We start from the raw sequence: 18,605 nt of genomic DNA, 5'->3' as shown, positions 1-18,605 counted from the left end.
TGGACTTTAGACATACACCTCGCGTACGCTGAAATGCGATAATTTTTACTTCTCTTAAATAATGATTTATCGTGTTCCACGAGGATGTCTTTGGATTATTATGCTTTGATAAGTTAAGTGTAAACGCTCTTCTCTCCATATTTTCAGATTACAATACTAAATCTTCGTCAACAGCGTCTTGGTATTTCTTTCATTATAAAGCCTGGAGGCCTTGCAGGCAATTTTTCGACGATTGTTCCAGCAAAACACAATCGTAAAAGCAAATGCTCACAATATAATTTCGTAATAACAAAAAACATCCCTTGAATAAAGGCGATAGATACCAAAAAAAATAAAAATGCGTTCACAGAGGCTTCAGGAGCATAATTAACCTATTCTGCACAACGTTTATTGATTTAAAGTATCATAATCTCCAAAATATAAACCCTGTTTCTAATATTAGAGTGTCCTTTAGTACAAAATCATGCGAGAAAACAAACCTCCACTCTTTAAACCTCTGCTTGTTACCACGCTCAAGATTTGAACCTATAGAGGGAGGGATTTTCTCCTCTGGAGGTTAAAAAAAATATGTTTATGTCTCAGTGTGCCTATCTAAAAAAAAAGGAAAATATTCAAAAGTCAGCCTGTTTACCCATAGTACAAGTAAGGGCCTTTGAACATTCATATTGTCTCCTCTTCATTCCAAACCGAGCAAAAGCATGTTATGTGGGCATTGTTTCGGCACAATCCTCCTAATCATATTTTTTTTATTGACAGGAAAAATTTCCTCGCTGAGATTTTATTAAGGAAAAACAACACATCAATTTTTTAATCAGGTTTCGCAATGGCCATGGAAGCGCATATTCTAGAAATATTAATCAAGTAATTGAAGAAGGGAAATTGAGTAATTTTCCTACCGTGGTGCAGCGATGTTTCTCGTGGAAAACAAGTGAAATAGCAGGAGAGCGACGCTCAGCGATTTCCTTGACAAACAAAGTTAACTTTGGTACACCCACCTTTTGAATGTCTTTGTTAACTAAGAGCCTGGTGCGGGATGTTAATGAATACGATCACACATACTACAGTACTTATGAATCCTACGGATATGCACCGATTCCACAAGCTTCTCGTTATCTGTTCGTTCAGTGGATTTCTTTTCTTGGAACCTTTAGCTTATTTATTGATTTTGCTCATAATATACTTGTTGTGCTTATTGTGTACGTTTGTGAATATGAACGAGAACCCACCACTGTAATAACATTTTGCCAAACTACTTCGGTTAAAAACGTGATTATTGCAAAGGTTATTAGATTACAAATCAGATAGGCTTTCCTGTCTGATTTGTAGACACAATTATTTTGGATATTCTGACAATAATAAACAAGGAAATGGGATACGGCAGGTTTTCTGTTTTGCATGCCAGACAAATCTTCTGCAAAGCTAACCCATAGCATTATCATACAACCTCTGGTTCTTTTCAATGCTATAAAATTGTGCTATATCAGTAGCCATATGCAGTCTTAACTGCTTATTTTTAGCATATGGCTCTTTTCACAGACCGCCAACATTTCCTTCTTTTCTGTTGTCTGATTGTCCTACATAAATTATGCTCCGCTAGTCGCTTCCAATGCAAATAACAAGGTCAAACTAATGATCTTTTGAAGCCGATCCGGCTAAATTACCAATCACATGCGGCGATGTGCTTATTTTGGACAAACTACATTCATGCAAAAATCTTCGTGTTCCTAAGGAACTCGGCGAACATCATCCGTGGTGATGAATCAAATTACATTTTTCACTTACCAGAATTAGGACGTGCTTGACGAACAATAGAATCCGTGTATAATACGCACTGCGATTTTGATGATTATTTTTATAGGAAAAAAGTGCGTATTATACACGGGTAAATACGGTACAGTCGACTGCGAGTTTTTGCTATGATCAGAATTGTTAGTCTTCGGGCAAGAGCTCTGTACTCTGGTAACTTCATAAAATTCCAAGGTAACTTTTAGTTGAAAAACGATTCTCTTAGCTTTACAACATAGACAAGGTACATTGCAGAAGGCCAATAATGATTGGCAAGAACTGAGATATCATTTACTTAAAATTGATAAAAGTTGAGGTAGATTATTTCAAAACCTTGGTTCAAATGACAGTGACCGGAAAATAAGACGAGAATAAGGAAACGAAATTTTTTTAGGGGGAATGCGCCAATAACCACACTCATTTGAAGCAAATTCAAGACAATAACAGCCACAAAACGAAATACGAAAAGCATACAAGAGGTCCTTTTTGTTGATTTTAAAGAAGAGAATGGTTTCTTGTTTTGGATTCAATTCTAATTAAGGTTCAGGACCGCAGATTTTGCATTTTTGACTGAATGAAGCATAAGCAAAAAACTTGTAATTTTGTTTTTCTTTCTGATCACTGAACAGTAAGTTTTAGCTTAACCCAAAAGTTATCTTTCTTCTTTCCTCTTAATTTTAATACTGAATTTAAGGAGTTATAGAATTTTGTCAAGGGGTGAGCTGCAGAGGTTTTTTCTATGGTGAGAATCCTCATGGTGCCTTTGATCACAGAGCGTCACTTTTTCAAAACTTCCGTTTGGAGGTGGTCCGTGTTCGCGTGTTTGACTTTGACGAACCGATAGGGATTCTTTCAAGTCAACTACCTTTTTCAAAACTCGGTGTTTTCAAAAGTCGGCTCGATGGCTTAGATAGAAATGAAAACAAGGCAGTGGTATTTGTTTTAAACTGAGTTTCTAGGGCTTTTTTAAAATTGTAATATATTCGTAATTGTAAAATAAAAACCCCAGGACTCCCCTTTGCTACGCCCTTTTGATCTGAATCTATCAGCCTTGGTGGTTTGGTGCGGGCTAGGTCATTTATCCGTAAAGATAAAGTCATAATCATTCATCCTGAAAAATTGCAGCAACTCATATTATCAACCTATTCAATAAAACCAACCGCTACTGATTGGTTTTCTACATCTGAGTCGATATCCCATGATAATTTATCATGGGTTTGGTTTTCTACCTCCATGTGTAAAGTCCTAATCATTCCTCTAGACAAATGGCAAAATGAATCTCCAAATATTATTAGACCTTCTAGCCGGAGTCTTAAAGTCACTCACTCTCTAGTTAGCTATATCATTCACCCATGATGCAGTTTGCCTAACTGAAAAGTAGGAACCAAGCTCTAATAAATTGTTATTTTTTCTTGATACCCACTTTTAGATTTGTTACACGGAACTGGAGTAACTCTCGATGAAGCAAATGTCGGAGTCATCCACTACATAATGACAGAGAGAGGTTTTTTAATGCATTCTGCGTGTACCTTTGGACAGATGTTATGGAGTGTGATCTTTCCTTTGACTGATAGCTTCTCAAAAGATTTATAACCTAGACTAAACATGTTTCCAAGAAGAGCTACCTTGCAATATTGTTAATACATATTGGAAAGTAGACAGGATGGAAATGGGGAACAGTCTCTTTGAGCGGAATCAATTTTTTTCACCTAATCCTATGAAGTAATCGTGGGGAATGACAAGGATACTTTTGAAAATAGATAACTGGGAATAACTGAAGTGAAAGATGACGTTAGTCAGTGAATAACACAGGTATACTTGGTGAAAAGAACTCCGATTGCTTCCGCAAGGAGTTAAACCTACGACGTTCGGATTAGCATTTCAGACTTGGGACAGGTTAGCTCGTTACGTTTAACCAGGTTCATGGTAACAAACCTCCTGAAATCTGCTGTGATGTGTGATGCTTCAGCGCAATTATGATGAATAAAACAGAAGGTAAATGCTTGAACCTGGTGATTTCTAAAAGAAAGATGGTGTTATCCATTGAATGACACAATCATATTCAGAGGAAAAGAACTGTGAGCGCTCTCATTAGGAGTTAAACCTACGTCCTTCTGTCTCAGGAATTGTAAAATATGAAATCTCAGGGTAAAGAGGAAATGCGGGCGGTTGAGGACTTCGTTTCCAGGGCCTCATCGGAAAAAGTATTTAAACAAGATGGCGGTTGTACTGTGTGCTCTCACTGTGAAGTAGCTGCTTTTGAATGCTGAATATTTAAAATGAACAGAACAAAATCGAAAACGATGAACCGCAGAGCACTTATTGGAAAACTTAAAGATTTTGATGGTGGGGTACGTTCCCTTTTCGAGCTAGCGACGGATTCATGTCAAAATCTTTATCAAATATATACTGGAGATGCCCCAGATCTTCGTGAAATTCAAACTTATCCAGAGTGGAGGGTTCAAATGTGTTTCAGGAATTTGAAGAAGCATCACAGAAAGCGATCTCGACAAAAGATAATATATATATTGCCTGTCGGCCCCTTGGAATGGAAGTGTCTCCACTTTCGAGTTGACCAGGAAATTTGTGAGTTGCTACTTTTTCGGAATGACCGTGAAATTTCTGGAAGAGATTGCCGTCACGAAGGTGAATTGTAAACATAGAATTCATCCAGATACTGGAAAACTGTAGTTGTTAGTAACAGGTCAGAGTATATAAGGCTGTATTATTTACGTTTACTTTGCAAACTGATCTTGACATATCTCTCAGTTATGTTAATTGAAACCTTCCTCCTCTATTTGAACCCAGAGATGAAATATATATCTTACGAACAAAGTTCTAGGTCTGCAGTGTAAGGTCTGGAAACTTTTTTTTTTAACTGCTTGGACTTATGGCGCACACGTTTTTGCACTTAAGCCATAAATCTGAGCAAAAAAACTTGGTTCATAACAAACCTTGGGGACCTCAAACTTGGTTAGAAAATAGAGGATGGCCACTCGGAGATAAGAAATTTCCCTTCAAGGGAAATTAGGTATTGCCAAGTGGCCATGTAATATTCTAATTATTATATAAACACCAATCGTTTCACTTTAATATTTTTTTTAAAACAGAACATGGAAAGGTATGATTTTCATGTAACCATAGCAACAGTGAAGTTTTCATGCCTGAAGATAACATGTTATCTTCATGTGTGAAGATATCATGTTTTGAACAAATGCAAGCTCGCTTGGTATTTCATCAGTATTTATATTAATAGAGGTATTATAGAGGTAATAATTAGGGTAAGGTAGTTAATAGAGGTATTATATTATCTCCTTGACTGTATTATATATATTTTATATATATTATATATATTATATTATATTATATATATATATTATATATTTTATATATTGTATTATTGTATTATTATATATTTTAGAAAGTAGTATATTACCACCAACTAGGTGCATGGTCTCAGTTCCAGAATCACCGTACTTTTGGAGAAATTAAGATAAACGTTTTCCCTGTTTTACCCTACAGCTAAAATGACTGAAACTGTATTTAGATAAATAATCCATCACTGTGTTTACACTTACTCTTAAAGAAAACTGTATACATTAGAGTAAAGTCAATGATGAAAAAATTTCAAACTTTTTTTGTGATGTTTTTGTATGAAAGTGAGGCCTCCAGGCTGCAAAAAAAGCAGTGGTTCTTACCATGGAAACAAGAGTGCTACTTAAAAAAAAGGCATTTTTTTGCATTCCCCTTAGTGCCTAACTGCATGCAAAATTTGAAGGAGGGTTGAAAATTTTTCATTCCAAAGATGTTTGATTCTTACAGAATAGTTCCTAAAGTGCTAGAAGAGATGAATGGCAACAATCAAAAGATGCCCCTGTTAGTTACATTAAAATTTTTAGTGCAGGTAAAAATGCAATTTCCAGTGAAATTTAAGGAGAAATTTCTAGGTTTCATCCAACTTTTTAATAAGTGCTACCCTTGACTAAGCACCTAAGTAAGTACCATGATGCATATTCAAGTAAAAATGTTATGTTTACTCTTTTGAGCCAGGAGTGACCAGTTTGTATACATTCTTCCTACACTAAATAAATTCTCAGTCAAGTGTGGAAAGTAATCCAGGATTGCTATCTTTAAATTTCACTTTTTGTCTCTCTGTAATTAGTCTTGAAAATTGTGTGCCAAATTTTCCACCAATCAGATACAAAAACCAAGGCCAATTCAACTTGATTACTTGGGTTTTCCTGTACTTTGGGTAGTTTTCCTGTTTTTAGTAGGAGCTCTCAATGGCCTTTTGCGCTATTTCTTTTGATACAACATGATTGGCTTTTCTTACCACTCTGATTTTGGTTTTACAACACCTAATTGCAGATAGAATTAGGAGAAAGGGGGTTAGTATCTGAGGAAACTGTCAGTGATGCTGTGTCTGTGGCTGGTGTGGCAGGCATTTGCTCTGACGAAGAGCTAATGTAAAAAATGTCAGCTTTAAAAACTCTTTACAGTGGCCAATTAACAAAATCAACTCAGTTGATAAAAAAAATCATCTTGTAACGCTAGTTTTTGGCATTTACATGTATTAATGTATTTATCCAGTTAATGGGAATAATTAGCTATGATATTGTGGGTCTAAAAGGGAACGGGGCAAGAGAAAACAAAAGATTAAATTTTGCATCAGTAGTCTATTCACTTTCAAATGTAATAATAGAGTATTCATTACTTATCTTTTAATGCAGTCCCTTCATTTTGAATTGCAACATTTTGATTGCTTATTGCTGATCTTCTTCAGGTGAGAAAGTGGATTGCTTAATATGTACCATCTGTTGAAAACATGGTTGGAGACTTGTAACTAATCCACATCATGATTTAAGGAAAGAAGACTGCAGTAATAAGTTGAAATGTTCCAGTCCATACTGTAAGTGTCACGCAGCAAGCAATAAATACTTGTCACAACTTTATCTAATCAAAATGAATGATCAAAAACCTTTTTAACTCTTATTTCAGATTTGATGCATTAATTGAAAACTAATCTCCCTGCTGATGGTTACTGTGTCATTGGTCTTACATGGGTGGATCTTTATCCTGGTGAAGATTGGATCTTTGTTCTTGGGGAATCATCATGTGAGGAGGGTTGTGCTGTGGTTAGCTTTGGCCATTGAGCCATAGTCCTACCAGAATAGACATTTAAATGATACAACAAGTCAGAGTATTGCAGGAGTGCAATGTGGCAAAGCTGATAGAACTATTTCCTCGGTCTCTTTTGAGAAGAATGGCCATCATGATGTAAGCCTTCACCTGGAAGATTTTGCAGATATAGAAAAAGGCAATGAAGAGATCATTTGGAGACTTCTCTGGGTAAGATGTTCAAAGATGAACAAGACCAACCCAACACTATTTTGAATCGTTTCGATTGTTTTCATTCTGATGTGAACAACGAGTCGTGGGAGGAGTTAAGAGAAAACTTTAGAGATCGTTGCGTTACAACAAAAATATTAATAAGTGAGACGCAAATTCTTATCAAAATAAACGATATTGTCCTTCATATCACACTTCACACACATAACTTTTTATAAAAATTATGAGGTTCTGAAAGTTCCGCGGTCTGCTGATCCGCGGATTGATAACACCCGCAGGAAATGTGTGACATATACTTCCTTATTTTACATAAGTCGTACAAAACGAAACTATTTAGGGAATCTTTGCGCTTTTAACAACGTTGTTTTCTCGACATTCTTGATTAAAATCTAGATATCGATACCTCTTGCCAAACGTGTTTGAGAAATTTTTCAAAACGGTATTTCAGCACAAACAAGGAAAGAACTGGGACGAATGTCATCTTGCGCAACGCTCTTTGACATTTTTGACGAACGGGCTTCGACTAACATCCGTACCTTCGTTCCGTAACATGTCCCTTCATCGTTAACTGAATACCGATCCCATCTGTCACTTTAAACAACCAATTAAGAGCTCGATGCAAAGTCGGGGTTGATGTTCCTCTACATTGACAATTATATGATGAAAATATTTCCTCCTTTTCCCTGGAAAGCTCCAGTGATATCTGAGAACAACTGACTCTTTACTTCCCTGGAGGTGAACAAAATGACAACAGGATACACGTGCGTAACTAATTCTGCTCATAGTCACCTTTTTTGTGATTTAGTGTACATTTTTATTGATTAATGGAGGTCATATTTGGTTAAAAAAATCTTTGCTTCCTCAATAACAAAAAATAATTGAAACTTCCGATCCGGCTAAATTACCAATCACGGCCCTCTTCATGTTCGTAAGCAACCATTACTTTTATCTGCTAGAGATTACTCTGAAATTATGTCGTTCACTTACGCAGTCGACCGCGAGTTTTTGCTTTGATCATTTTGCAAGAACTAGGATACTTAATGAAGATATGTTAAGCGAAAACCTTATCAAGTCAAAAAAAGTTTGGCACGTACAGAGTCCGTCTGGATATTTAAATTAGGCTTGAGATTCTTGATGAACTGCAATTTAAAGACTAAACGATCAAAATTTCCCTGGCACTTCCTTAAAACTCTAACTTGGTTTTCTTTCAAGAGGTGGTTGCTACCATGAGTTTCCATTAAATGTCGACCGATTTCCGAATGTTTGTGTTCAGCAGTGCGTCGATCAAGATGTGGGGCTGAGAACCCGACATAATCTGCATCGCACAGCCTATTTCCTGGAGCGGATGTTGCGATTGGCAGGGTCAATGCTTGTTATGTTTGAGCTACTGTGGGCAAGTCGCCGCCTAAAGCACCTTTACACCCGTAGAAATGGCCTGCGAAGTTCACATTAATTGACAGCGTCAATATTTGTCATGTTTGAGCTTCTGTGGGCAAGTCGCCGCCTAAAGCACCTGTACACCCGTAGAAATGACCTGCGGAGCCGTAGGAGCATGTTCACATGAATTTCTTCGAGAACGACAAGCTGAATTTTCTGATTGTCATTGATGCATACACCAAATTGATTCCAATAAGCTTTATGATCAGTTAATGACAATCGTGGCGATGCTTACTTTGGAGCTTAAGCATCAATCACAATACGAACCACGTGCTCGCCTTATTTTACAACACACATGTACTTATGATGCATGTAATCCCTCTTACTTGTTTAGGGAGGATTGTAGGGGGCTTACAGACCCTTTGCAGACCCCTGGCATTTAGGGACAGTAAGTACATGTGTGTTGTAAAATAAGGCAAGCAGGTGGTTCATGTTGTGATTTGCTTAAGCTCCAAATTAGAAAGAGTTCTTTTGAAAAATGAAGTGAAAGATGATGCTATTCAGTGAATAACACAGGCATACTTATCGAGAAAGAACTCCGAGTGCTTCCAAATAGGGTCGACCCTACAACCTTCTAATTTTTACTGCTATAGGACACTCGTGGTAGGCTAGGCCGTTTGACTATTTTAACCTCCTGCACACTGTTACGATAAGACTGTCGATATGTAAAGCTTCTGCACAAGATGACGTAGATGAAGATGGTAAATAGTTTAAGCTTGGTGACTTTTAAGTGAAAGATCACGTTATTTAAAAATAAAAGCTCAGTTTTTCGTTTGTCTCACGATGTAGTCACGTGCGATGTAGATCGCGACATTTCGACTGCATACCGCTAGTCTTCTTCAGGCGATGAGGTCGACTGGTCATGTGTGATCTTATATAGCATGGTTGTTTTTCAACAGCTCTAATTGGTGCATTTCGATCCTTGCTGATCACTCAGTGATTTGCTCCCTCGGCGGTCCGCTGTCGTGCGGCTCTCCTACTGTTGTGTTTTTCGGTTGAGCATCCACGCTTCTGGAATTTCTATTCCACAATCCCTGTTGATGTTGTTAGGTTTAAGTCTTATGTGAATTGCCTCTTTGACCCTGCGCGTGTAGAAATAAGGGTCACGATCAATAAACTTTACTTCGTTCCAGAGTGGCTCGTGTCCGGTGTTGTGGGCGTGCTCTGAAACGGCGGAGGTCTCGGTACGGGCGAGTCGAATGTCTCGATCATGCTCCTTAATTATGTCTTGCATGTGTCTTCCAGTCTCTCCGATGTATACCTTGCCACATTCACAGGGAATCCTGTAAACTACGCCATCTTGTTTAGCCGGGTCGACAGCGTCTTTTGGTCGTACTTACTGAGATCTTAGCGTAGTCTCCGACTTGAAAACAGCGCGTACGCCTTGTTGTTGTAGGCAACGGCGAAGCCGTTCCGACAGACCTTTGACATAAGGTAAAACCGCAGTAGCTTTAAACTTGTTGGCGGGTTCGGCACTGTTGTTTGGTTTTCCGGTCTTGGCAAGTTTCTGCAAGAAAGAAAAAGGATAACCATTAGAAACCAGAACAGATGACAGACGTTTTTTCTCTTCGGAGATGACGGAGGGTTTTGTTACAAGACGTTTGGCGCCAGTTCCCACCAAAGGCGCACGCAGAGTCGCTGAACTCGCATCCATGAGATTCCTAAGGAAACGGATCAGACTGACACAGAAGGCCAAGAGAGATACAAAGAAGGATACAGAATCCACAGCACGGAGTATAACATCCACTCTCTCGACAAACGACGCCAACAGGATACTAGAGCAGATTAAGACCAACACCCAACGAGTCTTCAACACCACCAAAGGCAGACATAAGTAGAAGTTTGAAAGACTCATTCGAGAAAAACAGGCGACTGTGTCACCGGTTGACACATCGTATGTTGACAAAGCTAACTGGGTTGTTAACTTAAGTCTTCAAGTCTTCAACACCACCAAAGACAGACATAAGTAGAAGTTTGAAAGACTCATTCGAGAAAAACATGCGACTGTGTTACCGATTGACACACCGTATGTTGACAAAGCTAACTGGGTTGTTAACTTATCTTCTAGGTCCCTTAGCGATGCCGAGAAAGCCCTACTGAAGAAAGGACTGAACTTTGCCGTAACTCCTGCGAGTATTCCTGCCACAGAGATCATCGCCAAGGTAGAAGCAGCCGTAAGACAACTCGACGCTGAACAAGCGGATACTGTCAGAAGAGCTGTTAACGGTATCGTTCGACAGGCGGAACCACCAGAGCCTAACATCACGAAGGAGATGCGAGATGCACTTAAAAACCTGAAAGAAGAAGAGTCTATCATGGTTCTCCCAGCGGACAAAGGGCACGCTAGCGTAGTCATGGACACCGACGCCTACCGAGCTAAGATTTCTACGCTCATTGAGAACGGACCAGCTCCTCAACAAAGATCAGACAGATCGTCTGACCCGCAAGTTGTCCGAAAAGCTGCTTACCTTGAAGCGAAGCGTATATCTACCAGAGGCCGTTTACAACAAGATCAGACCCCGACACAAACAGCCGCCTAGAATCTACGTTTTACCAAAGATCCATAAGGCCGATGTACCGCTAAGACCTATCGTGTCGTGCGTAAACACCTTTGCATATGATTTATCTGCTTACTCAGCCATCCTGTCTCCTTTAACAGGAAAGTCAGAGTACACGGTGACCAATTCAGCCCACTTCGTATCCACCGTCAGCAATGAGACGATCTTGGACAACGAGATCATGGTATCTTTCGACGTAGAATCGTTGTTTACCAACGTTCCTATCGACGCCGCTGTACAAACCGCACTGCAGAAACTCGAGAACGACCCAAATCTTGCAGACCGCACCACGCTAACGCCTGCACAGATCACCGACCTTTTGACTTTCTTATTGAGATCCACATACTTCCAGTATAACGTATCGATTAATGAGCCAAAAGACGGCGCCGCCGTGGGGAGTCCGGTTTCCGCTGTTTTTGCTAACCTCTACATGGAGAGTTTCGAAGAACAGGCGATAACTACATCATCCCACAAGCCTAGGATCTGGAAACGCTACGTGAACGATACCTTTACCATCCTGGATCGTGAAAACGTAGATGACTTCTTACAGCATTTCAACAACCAGAAGCCTTCCATCCGCTTCACCATGGAGACAGAGAAAGACAACAAACTCGCCTTCCTAGACACCGCAGTTTTGAGAGAACCTGACGGCCGCCTCACCACCAGCGTATACAGGAAGCCCACGCACACCGATCAATACTTAGCGTATGACTCACACCACCCTCAATCAGTAAAACGCGGTATTGTTGAGTGCCTTTACGAGCACGCCAAACGTCTCGTAACAAAACCCTCCGTCATCTCCGAAGAGAAAAAACTTCTGTCATCTGTTCTGGTTTCTAATGGTTATCCTTTTTCTTTCTTGCAGAAACTTGCCAAGACTTTATAAGATCACGCATGACCAGTCGACCTTATCGCCTGAAGAAGACTAACAGTATGCAGTCGAAACGTCGCGATCTACATCACACGTGACTACATCGTGAGACAAACGAAAAACTTAGCTTTTATTGTTATTCACCACGATGAATAACCCCCACCTTTTCTACGAAAATATCATGTTATTTACTGAATATTATAGTTATAGTAGGAGGAAAGATCCCCGAGTACCCCCAACAGGAGTCAAACTCACGACCTTCCGTAGTTCCGTCCCAGGAAGCGGTAAAATCTGAAATCTCGGGGTGAGAAGAAAATGCGCAGGGCTGCCTTCCGACATGAGCGCTTTCGCGCGCTGGGGACATCGTTTCCAGGGCCTCCTCGGTAAATGCTTTTAAACAAGATGGCGGCTGCACTAGCTGCATTTGAATGCTAAATATTTAAAATGAACAGATCAGAGTCGAAACCGATGAACCGCAGAGCATTTATAGGAAAACATAAATATTTTTATGATGGGGTACGTTCCCTTTTCGAGCTAGCAACGGATTCATGTCAAAATCTCTATCAAACATATAATGGAGATGCCCCAGATCTCAGTGAAATTCAAACCTATCCAGAGTGAAAGGTTCAAATGTGTTTCAGAAACTAGAGGAAGCATCAGTGAAAGCGATCTAGACAAAGGATAATATATATATTGCCTGTCGGCCTCTTTCCAAAGGGCTTACGGATACCAATTGAGCATGGAAGTGTCCCCACTTTCGAGTTGATCAGGCGGTTTGGGAGTTGCTATTCTTTCCGAATGACAGTCAAATTTCTGGACCAGACTGCCGTCACGGAGGTGAACTGTAAACAGAGATTTCAGATACTGGAAAACTGCAGTTGTTAGATAACAGGTCAGAGTATATGAGGTATTATTTACGTTTACCAACTGATCTTGTTTCACCTCTCAGTTAAGAAGTGCGACATACTCGGTCAATTTAGCTGACCGTATTTCGCCGTACAGTGGGGACCTCAAACTTTGTTAGTAAATAGAAGGGTAAAGTTTCCGTACAGCCCCATACTATTGTAAAACAAATCTGTTTTCCCAATGGAAATGTATTGTTTTTGTCATTGTTTTCTCTACTCAAGACCTGAATGCATAATGTAGTATGGGGCTGTGCGGAAATTTTACCAATAGAAGTTATTACATGTCCACGCGGGGAGAAGAAATTTGGTGTCTCCAAGAAGCCATGTAATATTCTATTTATTATATCAACACCAACGAAATACCAATCATTTCACTTTAGTATTTTTTCAAAAGTAAAACATGGAAAGGTGCGGTTTTTATCTGTAACCATTGCAACAGTGATCTTTTCGGGTCGCGAATTCCCACGTAGACTCTGTGACCCCCTTCTGCAGTATGATTTTATCGTGTCAGCGGTCGTCTCACTTTAGTAATAATAAACAAGGATCTGCCTGCAGTCAACCAGCGGTATCACAATTGATTACTCTACTCTGATCAGTTGGGTTCGGGAGTTGAAACCTTGCAGGATTTTGTTAGAATTTACGTTAAGAAAAGGCGAATTGAATGGCAGATTCAAAGAGGAGGTAAGTACATGGGTAAAAAGGAATGCTTTATTAGAAAACTGCAGAACTGTATAATTTTTAATACAGTAAAAAAGCTGAGCTTCCAAGGTGGCCATGTATACTTTGCCGTTAAGATCAGGAATAGGTTCGTCTGTTTGATAGTCTACTGGCCCATTGAAAACTTAGTAGTTGACATCAGTTAAAATAAAGAACAAGTAAACATTATTATCGTAAAAAATATGCAGCTTTTAGAAGCTGGCCAGTAAGGTATTCTTGGCTTATTGCAGAAGGAAATGTAATGGTTTCATATTAATAATTAGTCATGGTGAAGAGCAGGTCCTTCACAATAACAGTTTGAGTTGGTGAAGGGGGGACTCAAGTGTGTTCGCATGAGCTGGGAAAACTTGGATTTCAAATTACTGCAGGGAGGGGGGAGTTGGACAGAGGGGTCTGAACATCCTGATTCCCATAACCTTATTAAATGGCTCTTGCCTCTGTTTTATTTTCATTGCAAAAGTTTATGCAATTTTGCTAAAAATTTTACCCAGTTCCTGCCCCTCTTGCCTCCAGTACACCTCCATTCCCTATTCTCATGGGTTCCCTTCCCCCTGTCCCCCACCAAATAACTCTTAGATACTGGGAATTGCTTTTGGAATTAGGAAAGATAGTGTTTATACACAAACCAGTGACGAACGTGTTGTACCCGAAATGCAGTGGTTTTTTTGTTGCTTTTGTTGTTAACAGTACAAGGATATGAATTATTTAGAACCGGACCTTCTTAATTTTATCATCAACTCCAATTTGATAATATTTTTCACAGGTTAATGCTTCAGCCATTAGTCTTGTAAATGGTTGGTAAATGGTTTATCAATCAGATTGGAACATACAGGGTAAAAAAGGGCATTTTATCACCCGCTTCTGGAAGTGTGTCTTCAATTTTCTCTTCAGTAAGTTCTTGTTTAGTATTTTATCTTTTGCTTGTTTGTGTGCCTTTTGGTTCTTTCTTGTTTTCTTTACAATTACAGTTTCTGAAAATATTGGTTCCATGGTTCTTGTCCAAAAAGATGTTTAATGAACATGACATATCTATTTCATCAGTTTCTCAGCAAATGAGTGCCTAAATCAAGGAACATTTGCTGTGACTGTAACAAAGAAGTATTACTGATCACATTCAGTCGGTCAAATTTTAACTGACTTAAATGATTGGTCTCTTAACAGTACACATCTTGGGCCCTTTTACTGCATATTCTTTGGAAAAAAATGATTTAAATTATATAGCTTGCTTTAGAAAATACACTTTCTCACAATTTTTTTCCCTTGAATGTAAATTTCAACAAGCTGAGCCACAACTCCATCACATACTTTAAAAATGAAAAGAAGACTCCCAGATAGGTTGTTATTTGTGTGTATTTTAAGTGTATGATCATGGACAATAAAAGAGAGGATTTTGCAATGCTGTGGCAAAGTTCACTCCTAAACAACTAGCATGGAAGAACTGTCCACATCTATCGCAGCCAAGCCAGTCTTCATTGTCATCCATTTGACACACCTTGCAAACAAGAACATCCCTTCCTCTGCCAAAAAGTGAAGTAACGGTTCAAAATGATCACTTAATTCTTAATTTGTTTTTTGGGATTAAACACAATACACAGTGGTGATTGTAATGATAAGAAAGGCATAATTATTGTACCTCAAAATGTCATCATAACAGCTGCCAAACAGGTTGGATAGAAGCTTCATCCTCTTGATAGAAACATTGACCTTTGTGATCGGTCTGTTATCACACAAGTTCCTGGCAAACTAACAATAGATCTTGCAGTTATATTATATATGATGTAAGATTGGTTGATGTAAAAATGTAAATATTCTGATAATGTTTCTTTAAAAACTGCTATGGAATGACATCATAATGTTTTGACTGTTTAATGTCAAAGATATTGATGGAATTGGTACCTATGAGCTCACTTATCTAATGCTTTATACTACTCTAAAGATTACCTTACAAATAAGTACTCCACGGTTGAATCCATCAGTTTGCTGAAAATGGGGTGGCTCGAGGCATGCCCCCTCTTTACTTTTCCAGCCTGTTTTGATGTCAGCAGCCTCACTACAGAAAGATTGCAACCATTTTCATAAATGCTACTGGATATAGCTACAAAAATGAGTTATGAACATTGTCTCAATATTAATTCCTGGCGATTGATGGAATCAATTAAGTTAGGTTTAGTTAAGTTTATGTTACATGAAGTCACTTAATTACTCATATATATATATATATATATATATATATATATATATATATAGCTGAAAAAAAACAACAATGAAACACAGGGTCTTGCTGGGAATACAGAAACTCACCTTATGTTATTTATAAGTCTGTACAGGCTGGGATTGGAAGCTGCTGTTGTTTCATTTGGATGTTTGTTTCCATGAATAGGATCAATGTAGACACGGATAGATTCCTTGTTATCTAAAATCTTTGAACACATTTATTTTATGTCGTCAAAACGAAGTCCTGAGTCATGTGTACAATGTTCAATTTATCCAAAGAATATAATACAAATTTTAGAGATGACTATTTTATAAAAAAAAATGTACAGTATGAATAGCATCCTCGACTTACCAGTAATGTCCAGTGATGTCCAGTGATATTCATTGGAATAACAATTTTTTCAATTCCATGGAACCTCTCGCCCATCCACAATCTACGGGTACTTGCCCCCTGTTTCACCAACTGACAAAGGGTACTGTCAGCAGCAAAGATTTTTTGGTTGAGTTTTGTTAGTTTCCACAGTGTAGCATCAACGATCTACAAAGAGAAGCACAACGACTTTAACAACTGAAGATATACAAAATTAATCTTTCAAATAGTTACTGGAAAACAGTACTGCTCACCGTATCAGTTAACCATCCATCTACAAAACTAGGGATTTCTTCTTTAATTTTCTGTGTTTCTTTTGCAGATAAAGTGCCAGGAGGAAGAGTGGCTAGCAAGTCAGAAACGGTTACTTTGAATGGCCCTACTTCCAGTACGGAATCGCGTATACCAGTGTTGACTTGCAAGGTCTTAACTCTCGTCTCTGCGTCACACAACTGTACTTCTGACTCTCCTAGCTGAGAAGGCCTGTATATACACCACAACAGTAGATCAAAAGAATAGTCTAAAAGGTTGATAAATCGTTCCCTACTTAACTGATAGAATATTCGAAGAGTTATGATCACTGTTCTGTATTACTACATTCGATAGAATTATACCTTAATGAGATACGAGCAGAACTCTCGCGAATTGTGCCAGTTAGCTCATCATTATCCATGTCGTTATCCGCATCATTACACAGTTCAAGTTCATTATCGTCATCAAGAGACACATCACATATCGAGTCAACCTGCAAATAAAACATTGGCACATACAAGATAAACATTTTACACGTTGACATAAACAGTTCTTTCAATCGTTGTGAGAAAACAACGAATTATACCAACCTCTTCTAATTCCACAGCACTGTCTTTGGAATTGCCCTCATCCCTTGTCAAGTCTACAACCACGCCCCTGTCCTTCCTTCTCTTGCTGTGTCGTCTGCGTTTGGGAAGTGTCTTATGTTTAACCTTGTGGTAGTCTACCTCTGTAACTTTGAGCTTCTTTTTTGCAGGACTCTGTCGAAGAGGAAGGCCATTTTCAAGAGAGGAACTTTGACGGAGATCCTTTAGCAGAGATTCCACAGTCGTGATAGTATTCTCAAGGATACCTGAATCATCGACCACGAATGTTGCTGATCTTAATTCATCGACTCTTTCCTGAAGGCGCTTTCTGAGCTTTTCAGTTATTAAAGGTTGCTCGTTGTCGTTGATTTTTTGCCGGGAAGAAGTGCCACTGGATTGAGCAGGTGCATCATATTCATCGGAAGATGAGGTGGGGACTGTTGTTTCTGCACCACATACTTGACTGTAAAAGTCATTTCCCTCGTCCGTTGAACTCGGTTCCGAGGTTGGTTGTTCGTCAGGATCGGCTTGATCAAAATGCACGGTGTCCAGAGTTATGAAGACGCTATTTTTGTAAGAATGCGGTAAGCTGTTAAAGCTCCACTCGTCAAAGAAGTTGAAAACAGCAAAAAGGTGTTTACAAGGGAAATGCGTTTTACGCCAGCTTTCACATTTGCAGCTTGGCTCCAACAGCTTGACAGCAAACAACTTCGTACTGTTCGAACTGCTTTTGACGAGAAATTCACCCTTTTCTAAATTGACACATTTCACGTCATGTTCGGCAAACTCAGCAGCCCCAAAGTTACTCCTGAGGCAGTGTTTGACGAAATGAGGAGGACGGTTGTGAAGATAGTCAGGTATATCGCGCTTGAATTCACGATAAGAACCACTCAGCTGAAGGTTGGTGTCCAGGTAGTGTTGGTAGGAATCAGGGATAAACGACTCCACGATCATCACCACTATTCCAAAAACTGATTTGTCGAGTGATCCAGGCAAATACCTGTATTTGAACAACTTATTCTGCGCTTCAATTCCATTGTTGGTATTCACGATGTTAACGGCCTGTTGAACACGAAATGCATGAGCCCAACGATCGGAACAGTCCAACCACACCTTCCCGCAGTATTCTTGTACTTTGGGATTTCCTAAGTACAACGTCGACTTTCTCAGGCTTTCCACGGCCTTCTTGTAGGACGTCTCCGAACGAGCACGAGCAATTGCTTACATCAGTTCTAGAAACATCTTTTGTTCCCCAACGGTCAGTCCATTTTTGCCGGCTTTGACCCATCTCTGCCACGCCTGCTCGCGGTGAAAATCGCATATGTATACCGCAACATCTGGGAATTCGCTTTCGATAGCATTTATTTCCGCCATCGAATAATCTACCATAAAATACTTTGGTTTCCACGTAGGATTCCAGCTTTTGATGATATGAAGGGCTTCCGCGATGCATTCATTGTCCTCGTTCTGGCAGAGAAATTCGGCTACAACCTTATAACCCACATTGGTGTGGACACACACGAAAAACAAAGGGATCGCATACTTAGTCGTTTTGTAGGT

General features: G+C 39.2%; 1 protein-coding gene and 2 pseudogenes across 2 annotated transcripts; 2 read left to right on the top strand and 1 right to left on the bottom strand.

Moving 5' to 3' along the window:
• The first annotated feature begins 3,948 nt into the window (after positions 1–3,948).
• On the top strand, positions 3,949–7,422 carry LOC149039071 (archaemetzincin-2-like; annotated as a pseudogene). The gene is made up of 2 exons (XR_016180322.1): positions 3,949–4,489; positions 6,784–7,422. The product of XR_016180322.1 is annotated as an archaemetzincin-2-like (transcript).
• Positions 7,423–10,625: 3,203 nt separating this feature from the next.
• Positions 10,626–12,191, top strand: LOC149039070 (uncharacterized; annotated as a pseudogene).
• A 2,071-nt stretch (positions 12,192–14,262) lies between these two features.
• LOC113671224 (uncharacterized) lies at positions 14,263–18,308 on the bottom strand. The gene is made up of 7 exons (XM_089184426.1): positions 17,049–18,308; positions 16,821–16,951; positions 16,461–16,689; positions 16,189–16,374; positions 15,924–16,042; positions 15,256–15,672; positions 14,263–15,139 (listed from the first exon to the last, which is right to left on the bottom strand). Exons 1-6 carry the CDS (start codon positions 17,997–17,999, stop codon positions 15,543–15,545), a joined length of 1,746 nt encoding a protein of 581 aa, XP_089040552.1. The 5' UTR covers positions 18,000–18,308; the 3' UTR covers positions 14,263–15,139; positions 15,256–15,542.
• Positions 18,309–18,605: the final 297 nt, after the last annotated feature.

The sequence above is a fragment of the Pocillopora damicornis genome, chromosome 10 (assembly GCF_964200805.1).
Source record: "Pocillopora damicornis chromosome 10, jaPocDami1.2, whole genome shotgun sequence".
Classification (NCBI taxonomy): Eukaryota; Metazoa; Cnidaria; class Anthozoa; order Scleractinia; family Pocilloporidae; genus Pocillopora; species Pocillopora damicornis.
The sequence above is the reverse complement of the archived record's forward strand: the minus strand, read 5'-3'. Positions and strand labels throughout refer to the sequence as shown.

Excerpts from the sequence above, each read along its gene's own strand:
- LOC113671224 (XM_089184426.1), bottom strand. The coding sequence starts at position 17,999 with ATGATCGTGGAGTCGTTTATCCCTGATTCCTACCAACACTACCTGGAC. Across the intron at positions 16,690-16,820 it reads TCTGCTCGTATCTCATTAAG|GCCTTCTCAGCTAGGAGAGT; the intron begins GTATAATTCTAT and ends GTGTATATACAG. Across the intron at positions 16,043-16,188 it reads GACATCACTGGACATTACTG|ATTTTAGATAACAAGGAATC; the intron begins GTAAGTCGAGGA and ends ATGTGTTCAAAG.